Source organism: Ranitomeya variabilis, chromosome 4 (genome assembly GCF_051348905.1).
Source record: "Ranitomeya variabilis isolate aRanVar5 chromosome 4, aRanVar5.hap1, whole genome shotgun sequence".
Taxonomy (NCBI): domain Eukaryota; kingdom Metazoa; phylum Chordata; class Amphibia; order Anura; family Dendrobatidae; genus Ranitomeya; species Ranitomeya variabilis.
In genome coordinates, this window is record NC_135235.1 from 707,103,495 (window position 1) to 707,118,100 (window position 14,606).

At 45.3% G+C, this 14,606-nt stretch overlaps 2 protein-coding genes across 3 annotated transcripts in view; both read right to left on the reverse strand.

The window, feature by feature from the left end:
• The window catches only part of LOC143766501 (uncharacterized), a 149,026-nt gene that overhangs the window by 133,412 nt on the left and 1,008 nt on the right, over positions 1-14,606 (reverse strand). The gene's annotated exons all lie outside the window — the stretch shown is intronic.
• The window catches only part of LOC143766490 (uncharacterized), a 491,244-nt gene that overhangs the window by 26,914 nt on the left and 449,724 nt on the right, over positions 1-14,606 (reverse strand). Inside the window, exons 2-5 of one of the 2 annotated variants that reach the window (XM_077254210.1) lie at positions 14,099-14,248; positions 13,793-13,969; positions 13,587-13,710; positions 13,406-13,503 (exon numbers count right to left, since the gene is read on the reverse strand). In XM_077254210.1, the coding sequence (XP_077110325.1) occupies positions 13,406-13,503; positions 13,587-13,710; positions 13,793-13,969; positions 14,099-14,176 (477 nt within the window). In that variant the 5' untranslated portion in view covers positions 14,177-14,248. The remainder of the gene's footprint in view (positions 1-13,405; positions 13,504-13,586; positions 13,711-13,792; positions 13,970-14,098; positions 14,249-14,606) is intronic. The other variant, XM_077254207.1, reaches the window with a different exon arrangement.

Below are 14,606 nucleotides of genomic sequence, written 5' to 3' on the forward strand. Positions count from 1 at the left end.
ACAGTTTCATAAACAATAATTATAAACAAAAAATATGGCTCAATACTGTATAATGGCCACACAGTGCTTCATACTGTTTAATGGCCACACATGGAGCTCCATACTGTATAATGGCCACATATGATGCTCAATACTGTATAATGGCCACACATGATGCTCAATACTGTATAATGGCCACACATGATGCTCAATACTGTATAATGGCCTCACATGAGGCTCCATACTGTATAATGACCACACAGTGCCCCATACTGTATAATGGCCACTCATGGTGCTCTATACTCTATAATGGCCACACATGATGCTCCATACTGTATAATGGCCACACATGATGCTCCATACTGTATAATGGCCACACATGATGCTCAATACTGTATAATGGCCACACATGATGCTCAGTACTGTATAATGGCCACACAGTGCTCCATACTGTACAATGGCCCCATATGATGCTCAATACTGTATAATGGCCACACATGATGCTCCATACTGTATAATGGCCACACATGATGCTCAATGCTGTATAATGGCCACACCTGATGATCAATACTGTATAATGGCCACAGTCCTCCATACTGTGTAATGGCCACACATGATGCTCAATACTGTATAATGGCCACACATGATGCTCAATACTGTATAATGGCCTCACATGATGCTCCATACTGTATATGGGAGGATAGTATATGGGAGGGGGAAAACGTTTCAAGATGAGTGATGACCATGGCGGCCATTTTGAAGGTGGTAAATTTTAGGCCACGCCTCTTGCCACACCCATTTCACAACTAGTCACACCCATATTCACACCCCAACCACACCCATTTAGCACTGCTGATCAGTTTCATAAAGAAAAATTATAAACAAAAAATATGGCTCAATACTGTATAATGGCAACACAGTGCTCCATACTGTATAATGGCCACACATGATGCTCAATACTGTATAATGGCCACACATGATGCTCAATACTGTATAATGGCCTCACATGAGGCTCCATACTGTATAATGACCACACAGTGCCCCATACTGTATAATGGCCACTCATGGTGCTCTATACTGTATAACGGCCACACATGATGCTCCATACTGTATAATGGCCACACATGATGCTCCATACTGTATAATGGCCACACATGATGCTCAATACTGTATAATGGTCACACATTATGCTCAATACTGTATAATGGCCACACAGTGCTCCATACTGTACAATGGCCACACATGATGCTCAATACTGTATAATGGCCAAACATGATGCTCCATACTGTATAATGGCCACACATGGTGCTCCATACTGTATAATGGCCACACATGATGCTCAATACTGTATAATGGCCACAGTCCTCCATACTGTGTAATGGCCACACATGATGCTCAATACTGTATAATGGCCACACATGATGCTCCATACTGTATAATGGCCACACAGTGCTCCATACTGTACAATGGCACCATATTATGCTCAATACGATATAATGGCCACACACGATGTTCAGTACTGTATAATGGCCTCACATGATGCTCCATACTGTATATGGGAGGATAGTATATGGGAGGGGGAAAACGTTTCAAGATGAGTGATGACCATGGCGGCCATTTTGAAGGCGGTAAATTTAAGGCCACACCTCTGGCCACACCCATTTCACAACTAGTCACACCCATATTCACACCCCAACCACACCCATTTAGCACTGCTGATCACACTGTTTCATAAACAATAATTATAAACAAAAAAATATGACTCAATACTGTATAATGGCAACACAGTGCTCCATACTGTATAATGGCCACACATGGGGCTCAATACTGTATAATGGACACACATGATGTTCAATACTGTATAATGGCCCCATATGATGCTCAATACTGTATAATGGCCTCACATGAGGCTCCATACTGTATAATGACCACACAGTGCCCCATACTGTATAATGGCCACTCATGGTGCTCTATACTGTATAATGGCCACACAGTGCTCCATACTGTACAATGGCCACACATGATGCTCAATACTGTATAATGGCCAAACATGATGCTCAATACTGTATAATGGCCACACATGATGCTCCATACTGTATAATGGCCACACATGATGCTCAATACTGTATAATGGCCACACAGTGCTCCATACTGTACAATGGCCCCATATTATGCTCAATACTGTATAATGGCCACACACGATGCTCAGTACTGTATAATGGCCTCACATGATGCTCCATACTGTATATGGGAGGATAGTATATGGGAGGAGGAAAAAGTTTCAAGATGGGTGATGACCATGGCGGCCATTTTGAAGGCGGTAAATTTTAGACCACACCTCTGGCCACATCCATTTCACAACTAGTCACACCCATATTCACACCCCAACCACACCCATTTAGCACTGCTGATCACACTGTTTCATAAACAAAAAAATATGACTCAAAACTGTATAATGGCAACACAGTGCTCCATACTGTATAATGGCCACACATGATGCTCCATACTGTATAATGGTCCCACATGATGCTCCATACACCTCGTACACATGCAGCTCCGCTCCATACACCTCGTACACATACGGCTCCGCTGCATACACCTCGTACACAAGCGGCTCCGCTCCGTACACACGAGGATCCACTCCGTACACGTCATACACACGCAAGTCGGCTCCGTACACCTCGGACACACGCGGCTCCACTCCGTACATCTCAGACACACGCGGCTCTGCTCACCTCGTACACACACGGCTCCGCTCCGTACACCTTGTACACACGCGGCTCCGCTCACCTCGTACACCTCCTAGCACTGCAAAGACTTCTCCATACCTGATAAATCGCTCTGCAATCACAGCAGCCGAGGCCAGAGGAGGCTGTGAGTGTCCATCCCACCCTGCTCAGCCCCACTCATTCCACGCAGGATTAGCCAGGCATTAGCTCCACTGCTGCTTACATTGGCACCCAGGCTGTGTCCGGCAGGTAAGTCCTGGTGTTAGATGCAAGTGTACAGTCAGGGCTCCCGGCTGTAGATGTGTCTCACTCCCAGCAGCTCTGCTTACAATGCAGGCAAAGATTTCAGCACCTACACACATCCCATGACACGTACCTCAAATTGTCCCCTCTCTCACCCTCTCGGGGCTGTACCGCACACTGGAAGAACATACGGAAGGGGTGTGGCCTAACACAATGGGCGTGTCAGCTGCTTCTACTGCTGTGTGCGGGAGAAGCAGAGTCCCGTGCGGGACTGCGGGGCAAAGCCTGAAAATCGGGACAGTCCCGCACTATGAGGGACAGTTGGGAGCTATGCATCTGTGAATACGATTGCTGGGGTAGATAACACTCCTTTACTCCCAGGAGATAAGACCTGTCACATCTGAGGAGCACACACCACAGTATCTCTCCTGCTCACCGCAGTTTGAGACTACTCTTGGTTTAACTCAGCAAGACGGCACAGGTCCAGGCACGTCAGCACATGGGTTCTCCTTTGCCTCTCTTGCTTTTAAAATAATACTTTTCATCTGTCAGTATTGACCCCTTAACCCCTTCATGACCCAGCCTATTTTGGCCTTAATGACCTTGCCGTTTTTTGAAATTCTGACCAGTGTCCCTTTATGAGGTAATAACTCAGGAACGCTTCAACGGATCCTAGCGATTCTGAGGTTGTTTTTTCGTGACATATTGGGCTTCATGTTAGTGGTAAATTTAGGTCGATAATTTCTGAGTTTATTTGTGAAAAAAACGGAAATTTGGCAAAAAATTTGAAAATTTCGCAATTTTCACATTTTGAATTTTTATTCTGTTAAACCAGAGAGTTATGTGACACAAAATAGTTAATAAATAACGTTTCCCACATGTCTACTTTACATCAGCACAATTTTGGAAACATTTTTTTTTTTTGCTAGGAAGTTATAAGGGTTAAAATTTGACCAGTGATTTCTTATTTTTACAACAAAATTTACAAAACCATTTTTTTTAGGGACCACCTCACATTTGAAGTCATTTTGAGGGTTCTATATGGCTGAAAATACCCAAAAGTGACACCATTCTAAAAACTGCACCCCTCAAGGTGCTCAAAACCACATTCAAGAAGTTTATTAACCCTTCAGGTGTTTCACAGCAGCAGAAGCAACATGGAAGTAAAAAATGAACATTTAACTTTTTAGTCACAAAAATGATCTTTTAGCAACAATTTTTTAATTTTCCCAGCGGTAAAAGGAGAAACTGGACCACGGACGTTGTTGTCCAATTTGTCCTGAGTACGCTGATACCTCATATGTGGGGGTAAACCACTGGTTGGGCGCACGGCAGGGCTCGGAAGGGAAGGAGCGCCATTTGACTTTTTGAATGAAAAATTGGCTCCAATCTTTAGCCCACACCATGTCACGTTTGGAGAGCCCCCGTGTGCCTAAACATTGGAGCTCCCCCACAAGTGACCCCATTTTGGAAACTAGACCCCCCAAGGAACTTATCTAGAAGCATAGTGAGCACTTTAAACCCCCAGGTGCTTCACAAATTGATCCGTAAAAATGAAAAAGTACTTTTTTTTCACAAAAAAATTATTTTAGCCTCAATTTTTTCATTTTCACATGGGCAACAGGATAAAATGGATCCTAAATTTTGTTGGGCAATTTCTCCTGAGTACACCAATACCTCACATGTGGGGGTAAACCACTGTTTGGGCACATGGTAAGGCTCGGAAGGGAAGGAGCGCCATTTGACTTTTCGAATGAAAAATTATCTCCATCGTTAGCGGACACCATGTCGCGTTTGGAAAGCCCCTGTGTGCCTAAACATTGGAGCTCCTCCACAAGTGACCCCATTTTGGAAACTAGACCCCCCAAGGAACTCATCTAGAGGCATAGTGAGCACTTTAAACCCCCAGGTGCTTCACAAATTGATCCGCAAAAATGAAAAAGTACTTTTTTTTCACACAAAATTTCTTTTAGCCTCAATTCTTTCATTTTCACATGGGCAACAGGATAAAATGGATCCTAAAATTTGTTGGGCAATTTCTCCTGAGTATGCCGATACCTCATATTTGGGGGTAAACCACTGTTTGGGTGCACGGCAAGGCTCGGAAAGGGAGGCGTGCCATTTGACTTTTTGAATGGAAAATTAGCTCCAATCGTTAGCGGACACCATGTCGCGTTTGGAGAGCCCCTGTGTGCCTAAACATTGGAGCTCCCCTACAAGTGACCCCATTTTGGAAACTAGACCCCCCAAGGAACTTATCTAGATGCATAGTGAGCACTTATAACCCCCAGGTGCTTCACAGAAGTTTATAACGCAGAGCCGTGAAAATAAAAAAATAATTTTTCTTTCCTCAAAAATGATTTTTAGCCCAGAATTTTTTATTTTCCCAAGGGTAATAGGAGAAATTGGATCCCAAATGTTGTTGTCCAGTTTGTCCTGAGTACGATGATACCCCATATGTGGGGGTAAACCACTGTTTGGGCGCACGGCAGGGCTCGGAAGGGAAGGCACGCCATTTGGCTTTTTGAATGGAAAATTAGCTCCAATCATTAGCGGACACCATGTCGCGTTTGGAGAGCCCCTGTGTGCCTAAACATTGGAGCTCCCGCACAAGTGACCCCATTTTGGAAACTAGACCTCCCAAGGAACTAATCTAGATGTGTGGTGAGCACTTTGAACCCCCAAGTGCTTCACAGAAGTTTATAACGCAGAGCCGTGAAAATAAAAAATGTGTTTCCTTTCCTCAAAAATATTTTTTTAGCCCAGAATTTTTTTATTTTTGCAAGAGTAACAGGAGAAATTGGACCCCAAAAGTTGTTGTCCAGTTTCTCCTGAGTACGCTGATACCCCATATGTGGGGGTAAACCACTGTTTTGGCACACGTCGGGGTTCGGAAGGGAAGTAGTGACGTTTTGAAATGCAGACTTTGATGGAATGCTCTGCGGGCATCATGTTGCGTTTGCAGAGCCCCTGATGTGCCTAAACAGTAGGAACTCCCCACAAGTGACTCCATTTTGGAAACTAGACCCCCAAGGGAACTTATCTAGATGTGTGGTGAGCACTTTGAACCCCCAAGTGCTTCACAGAAGTTTATAATGCAGAGCCGTGAAAATAATAAATGTGTTTCCTTTCCTCAAAAATATTTTTTTAGCCCAGAATTTTTTATTTTTGCAAGAGTAACAGGAGAAATTGGACCCCAAAAGTTGTTGTCCAGTTTCTCCTGAGTACGCTGATACCCCATATGTGGGGGTAAACCACTGTTTTGGCACACGTCGGGGTTCGGAAGGGAAGTAGTGACGTTTTGAAATGCAGACTTTGATGGAATGCTCTGCGGGCATCATGTTGCATTTGCAGAGCCCCTGATGTGCCTAAACAGTAGGAACTCCCCACAAGTGACTCCATTTTGGAAACTAGACCCCCAAGGGAACTTATCTAGATGTGTGGTGAGCACTTTGAACCCCCAAGTGCTTCACAGAAGTTTATAATGCAGAGCCGTGAAAATAATAAATGTGTTTCCTTTCCTCAAAAATATTTTTTTAGCCCAGAATTTTTTATTTTTGCAAGAGTAACAGGAGAAATTGGACCCCAAAAGTTGTTGTCCAGTTTCTCCTGAGTACGTTGATACCCCATATGTGGGGGTAAACCACTGTTTGGGCACATGCCGGGGCTCGGAAGGGAAGTAGTGACGTTTTGGAATGCAGACTTTGATGGAATGGTCTGCGGGCATCATGTTACGTTTGCAGAGCCCCTGATATGCCTAAACAGTAGAAACCCCCCACAAGTGACCCCATTTTGGAAACTAGACCCCCCAAGGAACTTATCTAGATGTGTGGTGAGCACGTTCAACCCCCAAGTGCTTCACAGAAGTTTACAACGCAGAGCCGTGAAAATAAAAAATCATTTTTCTGTCCTCAAAAAAGATGTTTTAGCAAGCAATTTTTTATTTTCACAAGGGTAACAGGAGAATTTGGACCCCAATATTTGTTGCCCAGTTTGTTGTGAGTACGCTGATACCCCATATGTGGGGGTAAACCACTGTTTGGGCGCACGTCAGGGCTCGGAAGGGAAGTAGTGACATTTGAAATGCAGACTTTGATGGAATGGTCTGCGGGCGTCACATTGCATTTGCAGAGCCCCTGATGTGCCTAAACAGTAGAAACACCCCACAAGTGACCCCATTTTGGAAACTAGACCCCCGAAGGAACTTATCTAGATGTGTGGTGAGCACTTTCAACCCCCAAGTGCTTCACAGAAGTTTATAACGCAGAGCCGTGAAAATAAAAAATAATTGTTCTTTCCTCAAAAATTATGTTTTAGCAAGTAATTTTTTATTTTTGCAAGGGTAACAGGAGAAATTGGACCCCAATAGTTGTTGCCCAGTTTGTCCTGAGTACGCTGGTACCCCAAATGTGGGGGTAAACCACTGTTTGGGCGCACGTCGGGGCTTGGAAGGGCGGGAGCACCATTTGACTTTTTGAACGCAAGATTGGCTGGAATCAATGGTGGCGCCATGTTGCGTTTGGAGACCCCTGATGTGCCTAAACAGTGGAAACCCCTCAATTCTAACTTCAACACTAACCCCAACACACCCCCCTAATCCCAACTGTAGCCATAACCCTAATCACAACCCTAACCCCAACACACCCCTAACCACAACCCTAACCGCAACACACCCGTAACCCTAATTCCAACCCTAATCCTAACCCTAATCCCAACCGTAACCCTAATCCCAACCGTAACCCTAATCCCAACCCTAACCACAACTGTAACCCCAACACACCCCTAACCCTATCCGTAACCCTAACCACAAGCCTAATCTTAACCCTATTTCAAACCCTAGCCCTAATTCCAACCCTAACTCTAATTCCAACCCTAACCCTAAGGCTATGTGCCCACGTTGCGGATTCGTGTGAGATTTTTCCGCACGATTTTTGAAAAATCTGCAGGTAAAAGGCACTGCGTTTTACCTGCGGATTTACAGCAGATTTCCAGTGTTTTTTTGTGCGGATTTCACCTGCGGATTCCTATTGAGGAACAGGTGTAAAACGCTGCGGAATCCGCACAAAGAATTGACATGCTGCGGAAAATACAACGCAGCGTTTCTGCACGGAATTTTCCGCACCATGGGCACAGCGGATTTGGTTTTCCTTAGGTGTACATGGTACTGTAAACCTGATGGAAAACTGCTTCGAATTCGCAGCGGCCAATCCGCTGCGGATCCGCGGCCAATCCGCTGCCGATCCGCTGCGGATCCGCGGCCAATCCGCTGCGGATCCGTGGCCAATCCGCTGCCGATCCGTGGCCAATCCGCTGCCGATCCGCTGCCAATCCGCTGCGGATCCGCTGCCAATCCGCTGCGGATCCGCGGCCAATCCGCTGCGGATCCGCTGCCAATCCGCTGCGGATCCGCTGCGGATCCGCTGCCAATCCGCTGCGGATCCGCTGCCAATCCGCTGCGGATCCGCGGCCAATCCGCTGCGGATCCGCGGCCAATCCGCTGCGGATCCGCTGCCGATCCGCTGCCGATCCGCTGCGGATCCGCTGCAGATCCGCGGCCGATCCGCTGCGGATCCGCTGCAGATCCGCGGCTGATCCGCTCTGTGTGCACATGCCATAACCCTACCCCTAACCCTACCCGTAACCCTAACCCTACCCCTAACCCTAGTTCTAACCCTAACCCTAGTGGAAAAAAAAAAAAAAAAAATTCTTTATTTTATTATTGTCCCTATGGGGGTGATAAAGGGGGGGGGGGTTATTTATTATTTTTTTTATTTTTATCGCTGTGATAGAACCTACCACAGCGATCAAAATGTACTTGTAAGGAATCTGCCGACTGGCAGATTCGGCGGGCGCACTGAGCATGCGCCCGCCATTTTCCAAGATGGCGGCGCCCAGGGAGGAGACGGCCGAACACCGGGAGGATCGGTAAGTATGAAGGGGTGGTGGGGGGGTGGATCGGAGCACAGGGGGGGTGATCGGAGCACAGGGGGGGGGGATCTGAGCAAGGAGGGAGCGGACAGCAGGACGGGGGAGCTGGCAGGCGGACGGAGGGGACCGGAGGACTAACGGAGCACTGGGGGGGCGATCGGTGGGTGTGGGGGGGGGCACTTTAGTATTTCCAGCCATGGCCGATGTTATTGCAGCATCGGCCATGGCTGGATTGTAATATTTCACCAGTTTTTTAGGTGAAATATTACAAATCGCTCTGATTGGCAGTTTCACTTTCAACAGCCAATCAGAGCGATCGTAGCCACGGGGGGGTGAAGCCACCCCCCCTGGGCTGAAGCACCACTCCCCCTCTCCCTGCAGATCGGGTAAAATAGGAGTTAACCCCTTCACCCGATCTGCAGGGACGCGATCATTCCATGACGCATACGCTGCGTCATAGGTCGTTTTGGCACCGACTTTCATGACGCAGCGTATGCGTCAAAGGTCGCTAAGGGGTTAATTTCCCCATCGGGTATTTATTCATTAGTTCTTTTTATTTTAATTATTGCTATACTCCACACCCGTTCTAGGGTGTGCTTGTGGTACTCGCCTTTCTAGAATCTGCTCAGGTTGTATCCGCTACTGGGCAGATCGGGGAGATGTGACTGGATTGGTGGAGAGCAGTTTAAGCGGGAAGATTTGAGTGTTTAGAAAGCTCATCTAACGGTCCAGTCAGCTGTTCATCTTGTGAAGGAGCAGCCGAACCATCCCTCCCAATATCTAAAAAAAACATGATTTTTTTATTTGGAAAACATAGACGCTACACTATTAGGCCGGGGTCACTAGAGAGAAATACGGACAATTGAGAGGCGCAAAAACAACACATTGCACTCGGACCAATGTTTCTCTATGGGGCAGCTCCCATCAGCCGTATATTTCTCGGCTGTATTTTACGGCCTGAGAAAAACGCAGCATGCTGCGATTGTCAGCGTATTCCTCCACAAATACGCCAATGCAAGTCTATGGGGGTGAGAAAAATACGGACTGCACACGGACCACTTACGAGAAATAAGCACCGGTGTCCTATAAAATCACACTGACAGATTAGTATAGAATAGATCAAGTAAATGTCTACATATACATTATATATATATATATATATATATATATATATATATATATATATATATATATATATATTTCTTACAGCGCTAGATAGCAAAAAAAGCCGGTAATTCAATAGTCCGCTTCTGCTAAATCATTACCCGACAGGATATGAGACATGGTTTACACACAGTAAACCATGGCATATCCGTTATATTTTTACATATCCCTCACTAATAATGTTAGAAGTGTTTGTGTGTAAAATTTGGGAGCTGTAGATGTTAAAATAAACGGTATAGGCTATGTTTACACGTTGCGGAATTGCCGTGGAAATTTCGGCGGCAATTTCGTGATCCCTGTCGCGGGAAATACACATGCAGAATTAATTAGAGTAATTAGCTTGCAGAATGCTAGCGTTTTCCAAGCGATCTGTAGCATCGCTTGGAAAACTGATTGACAGGTTGGTCACACTTGTCAAACATAGTGTTGCACAAGTGTGACCAACTTTTTACGATTGATGCTGCCAATGCAGCATCAATAGTAAAAAGATATAATGTTCAAAATAATTAAAAAAAATTAAAAATCGTGATATTCTCACCTTCCGGGGTCGCCCGCAGCTGTCCAGCTCCTCGCGATGCTCCCGGCAGCTTCCGTTTCCAGTGATGCCTTGCGAAAAAAAAACGCTGATGACTTAGCATCACGCGAGACCGCTACATCATCACAGGTCATTTGCGCAATGCATCCCTGGAAACAGGAGATGGCGGGAGCATCGCTAAGGCCTGGGCTGGATCCGGCGGCCGCCAGAAGGTAAGTATTTTTTATTTTTAATTCCTTTTTTAACAGCGATATGGTGCCCAGTAGTTGGAGGAGAGTCTCCTCTCCTCCACACACGGGTACCATCCGCACATGATCCGCTTATTTCCCGCATGGTGCGCATAGCCCCATGCGGATCAATGCATTCCTATGCGTGCGGAATGAGCATGCTGCATATTTTTCCGCGATGCGATTCTGCCACGGAAAATTAAGCAGCATTAGCATAGCATTGGGGAATCCCATTGAATTCAGTGGGAAGTGTTGTGCATGTGTTTTTGCTGCGAAAAAACTCGGCAAAAACGCATGCAATCCGCAACGTGTGCACATAGCCTAAATCACGGAAAAAACTGTCGTGGGCTCCAGCGCAATTTTCATTCACTCCCCAGTCTTTTACAGCTGGGAGCGGTCACATTAGCACCGCTCCTGGTTGTAAATGAATTTAACCCCTTGAGATGGATTACTGCGTGGGACATGACTGTACGGCGGACAGGTATGGGATATTGTTGCTTTTTTATTTTGGATTATTTTTTTTTTTACAGGAGAACGAGGGTCTTCAGTTGGATTGAGTGTACAATAAACATATTAAAAAACTGTGTGTTTCTTTCTTTCAATAAAATACTTTATTATTAATGTGTGTGTGTATTTTTAACCCTTTCCTACCATTGGATTAATAATGTATAGGTGTCTCATTGACATCTCTCCATTATTAACCAGGCTTAAAGGGCCACTGTCACCCCCTCCAGCCGTTATAAACTAAAAGAGCCACCTTGTGCAGCAGTAATGCTGCAGTCTAACAAGGTGGCTCTTTTAGTTTTTGATTCAGTTATTACCTCAATAAAACGTTTTAAAAATTGGCCACAAATACCAGATTTTGTACCTGGAGGCGGTCCGAATCGTCCTCTATGAATCTCCCAACTGCCGTCACTCTTCTCTTCAGGGGCGATGGTCGCCGCCCCCTGAGCGCTGTTTCTTCTTAAATCCGGCGCCTGCGCTGTACGTGCCTGCCTGGGGCCTGCGCAGTGTTCATTGTCAGTCACAGCTCAGATGCCGGGTGCCTGACTGCACCTGTGCGGGCAGTGCGGCCACCCTGTTGCTGAATCCCCGCCCCGCACTGTGTTATTCTTTATGTACAGTGCGGGGCTGGGGTTCCTGGGAAGGCGGGGGAGCTGGGGGAGCGTCTGAGCTGGGGGAGCGTCTGAGCTGGGGAGCGTCTAAACAGCGCAGTGCGCATGCATAATCAAAAACTAAAAGAGCCACCTTGTTAGACTGCAGCATTACTGCTGCACAAGGTGGCTCTTTTAGTTTAGAACGGCTGGAGGGGGTGACAGTGGCCCTTTAATGTCACCTTACAATAGCAAGGTGACATTAACCCATCATTACCCCATATCCTACCGCTACATGGGAGTGGGGAGAGGCTAAGTGTCGGAATAGGCGTATCTTACAGATGTGCCTTTTCTGGGGTGGCTGGGGGCAGATGTTTTTAGCTAGTGGGGGGGGGGCAATAACCATGGTCCCTCTCTAGGCTATTAATATCTGCCCTCAGTCACTGGCTTTCCCTCTCTGGCGGAGAAAATTGCGTGGGAGCCCACACCATTTTTTCCCATGATTTAACCCTTTATTTTAACACCTACAGCTCCCAAATTTTACATACAAACACTTCTAACATTACTAGTGAGGAATATGTAAAAATATAACGGATATACAATGGTTTACTGCATGTAAACCATGTCTCATATCCTGTCGGTTTCGGTAATGATGTAGCAAAAGCCGACAATTGAATTACCGGCTGTTCTGCTATCTAGCTCTGTATGAAACATAAATATATATATGACTGTATATATGCTTTCACGAATATTTGAGCCCATGGATCCGTTATATGTCCATTTTGCAAGCCGGTGAGGAAAAAAAAACGCTATGCGGATGCCATACAGAGGTTTACATGTGCAAAAAAATGCAGCCACACCTTGCCAACGGATGACATACGGATCACTGTTCAGGGAACGTTTCTCCGTATCTTGCCTGTAAATAACGGACCGTAGTTTTATATGTTAGGTGTGCCTCCAGCCTTAGACCACAGGCTCAACAGATCTGAATTCAAGATTTTCAAACTGATGCTGTTTATATAGGGGTTTTATTTAAATATGGTCCCATTGAGAGACCAACATGATTTTTGGTACAGATGTGGCTAGGAGCATCGGAGGCACATGTGGATTTTTGCTCATTTTAATTCAGAATGATTTTTCAAAAATGCGTTTTTAAATTTTGCGTTTGATTCTGCATGGGTAAAATATTAACAAAGATACTCTTGTGACATATCTGTTGAAAGCCTGCCCAGTTCTGAGTTGAAAGGTGTTTCTCCCAGAAATTCGCATTATTTCCACAACTTTGAAAATTAATTTAAAAAAAAAACTAACTAAAATTTATACAATTTTTCTTCTTCACATTTTGCATCCTCTAACATAGTATTACCAAAGAACAAATTCTCAAAAGAATTAACAATCTAGTGGTAATATTCATTGGTTCATTTGACTTTGACTATCCCAAAACCAGACCTTCACAGCCGTCTACACATCATAGGGGAGATCTCATGACACCTTCTCTCCATCTACCTGATGATCCTGAGGAGCATTGGGAACCTCTTGGTTACAGTCCTGTGGAAGAAGAGGACGGGGACATCTCTCTGGTGTTGTCCTCTTACTGGATAGAACTGGAGGAAACACATACAGGGACTGAATTCATTCTTTACATACAGATAATTATAGGCCGTGTGTATTTAGTCCTGTCTATTACCTGGTGATGTGAGGGGCTGGGGAACCTCCATCATGACGTTCTTGTACAGATCATTGTGTCCTTCTAAATACTCCCACTCCTCCATGGAGAAATAGACGGCGACATCCTGACACCTTATAGGAACCTGACACATACAATGATACCGTCATCCCCCGATCCCTTCATAGCGTTACTGTATAATGTCCCAGCATTCCCAGCAGAGTCACCTCTCCAGTCAGCAGCTCAATCATCTTGGTGAGTTCTAGGATCCTCTGGTCATTGATGTCCTCATGTATCAGGGGGTGAGGTGGAGGCCCCGTGATTGGGCTCAGGGGTCTTCCCCATCCCTCAGACACAGGGACCTGACAGCGCTCACTAGAGGTCTTCTTCACTACTGTGTAATCCTGGTTATGGAGAGACACATTAATAAATCTCACTACAGACATTTCCAGAGTCCTCACCTCTCCAGTTCTGTCCATCTGTTATTCCCACAGGTAAGAATGATGTAATGTGACGTCATCAGAATCTCTCACCTCTCCAGTAAGCCGGAAGAGGATCTCTAGGGTGAGGTGTAATATCCTCTCCGCCATCTTGTCTCTGTCCATATCCATCCTTGATGGGTAAATCAGGAAAATTCTCTTATATAGAAGATCTTCACTGAGAGGATCCGATATTGTAGAGACCTGAATGAGAAGAAGATGAGCCGATGTAACATCATAAAATCCTGTGTAATAATACAATTACTGGAGATAGTAAGGGAAACATATGAGATTTATTATTTTACAGTATTTAGTTTTCTTCTTACATCTACTAATAAACTCCCCTTGAGAAAGCACGTGGACGAAACGCACGTCGGGGCGTTCCTTGCAGTGGTACTCTAAGAATGGGTAAGCATTGATTTATTTCTAACAATTTTACAAAGGTTTCCCTAATGTTAAAGTTCCCATCATCCGGGCACCAATATATTAAATGATGACCTTAAAAGATGTTTTGTGAGCCGCATATGGGATAAGCACTTTTATATATATAAATTTACAATGC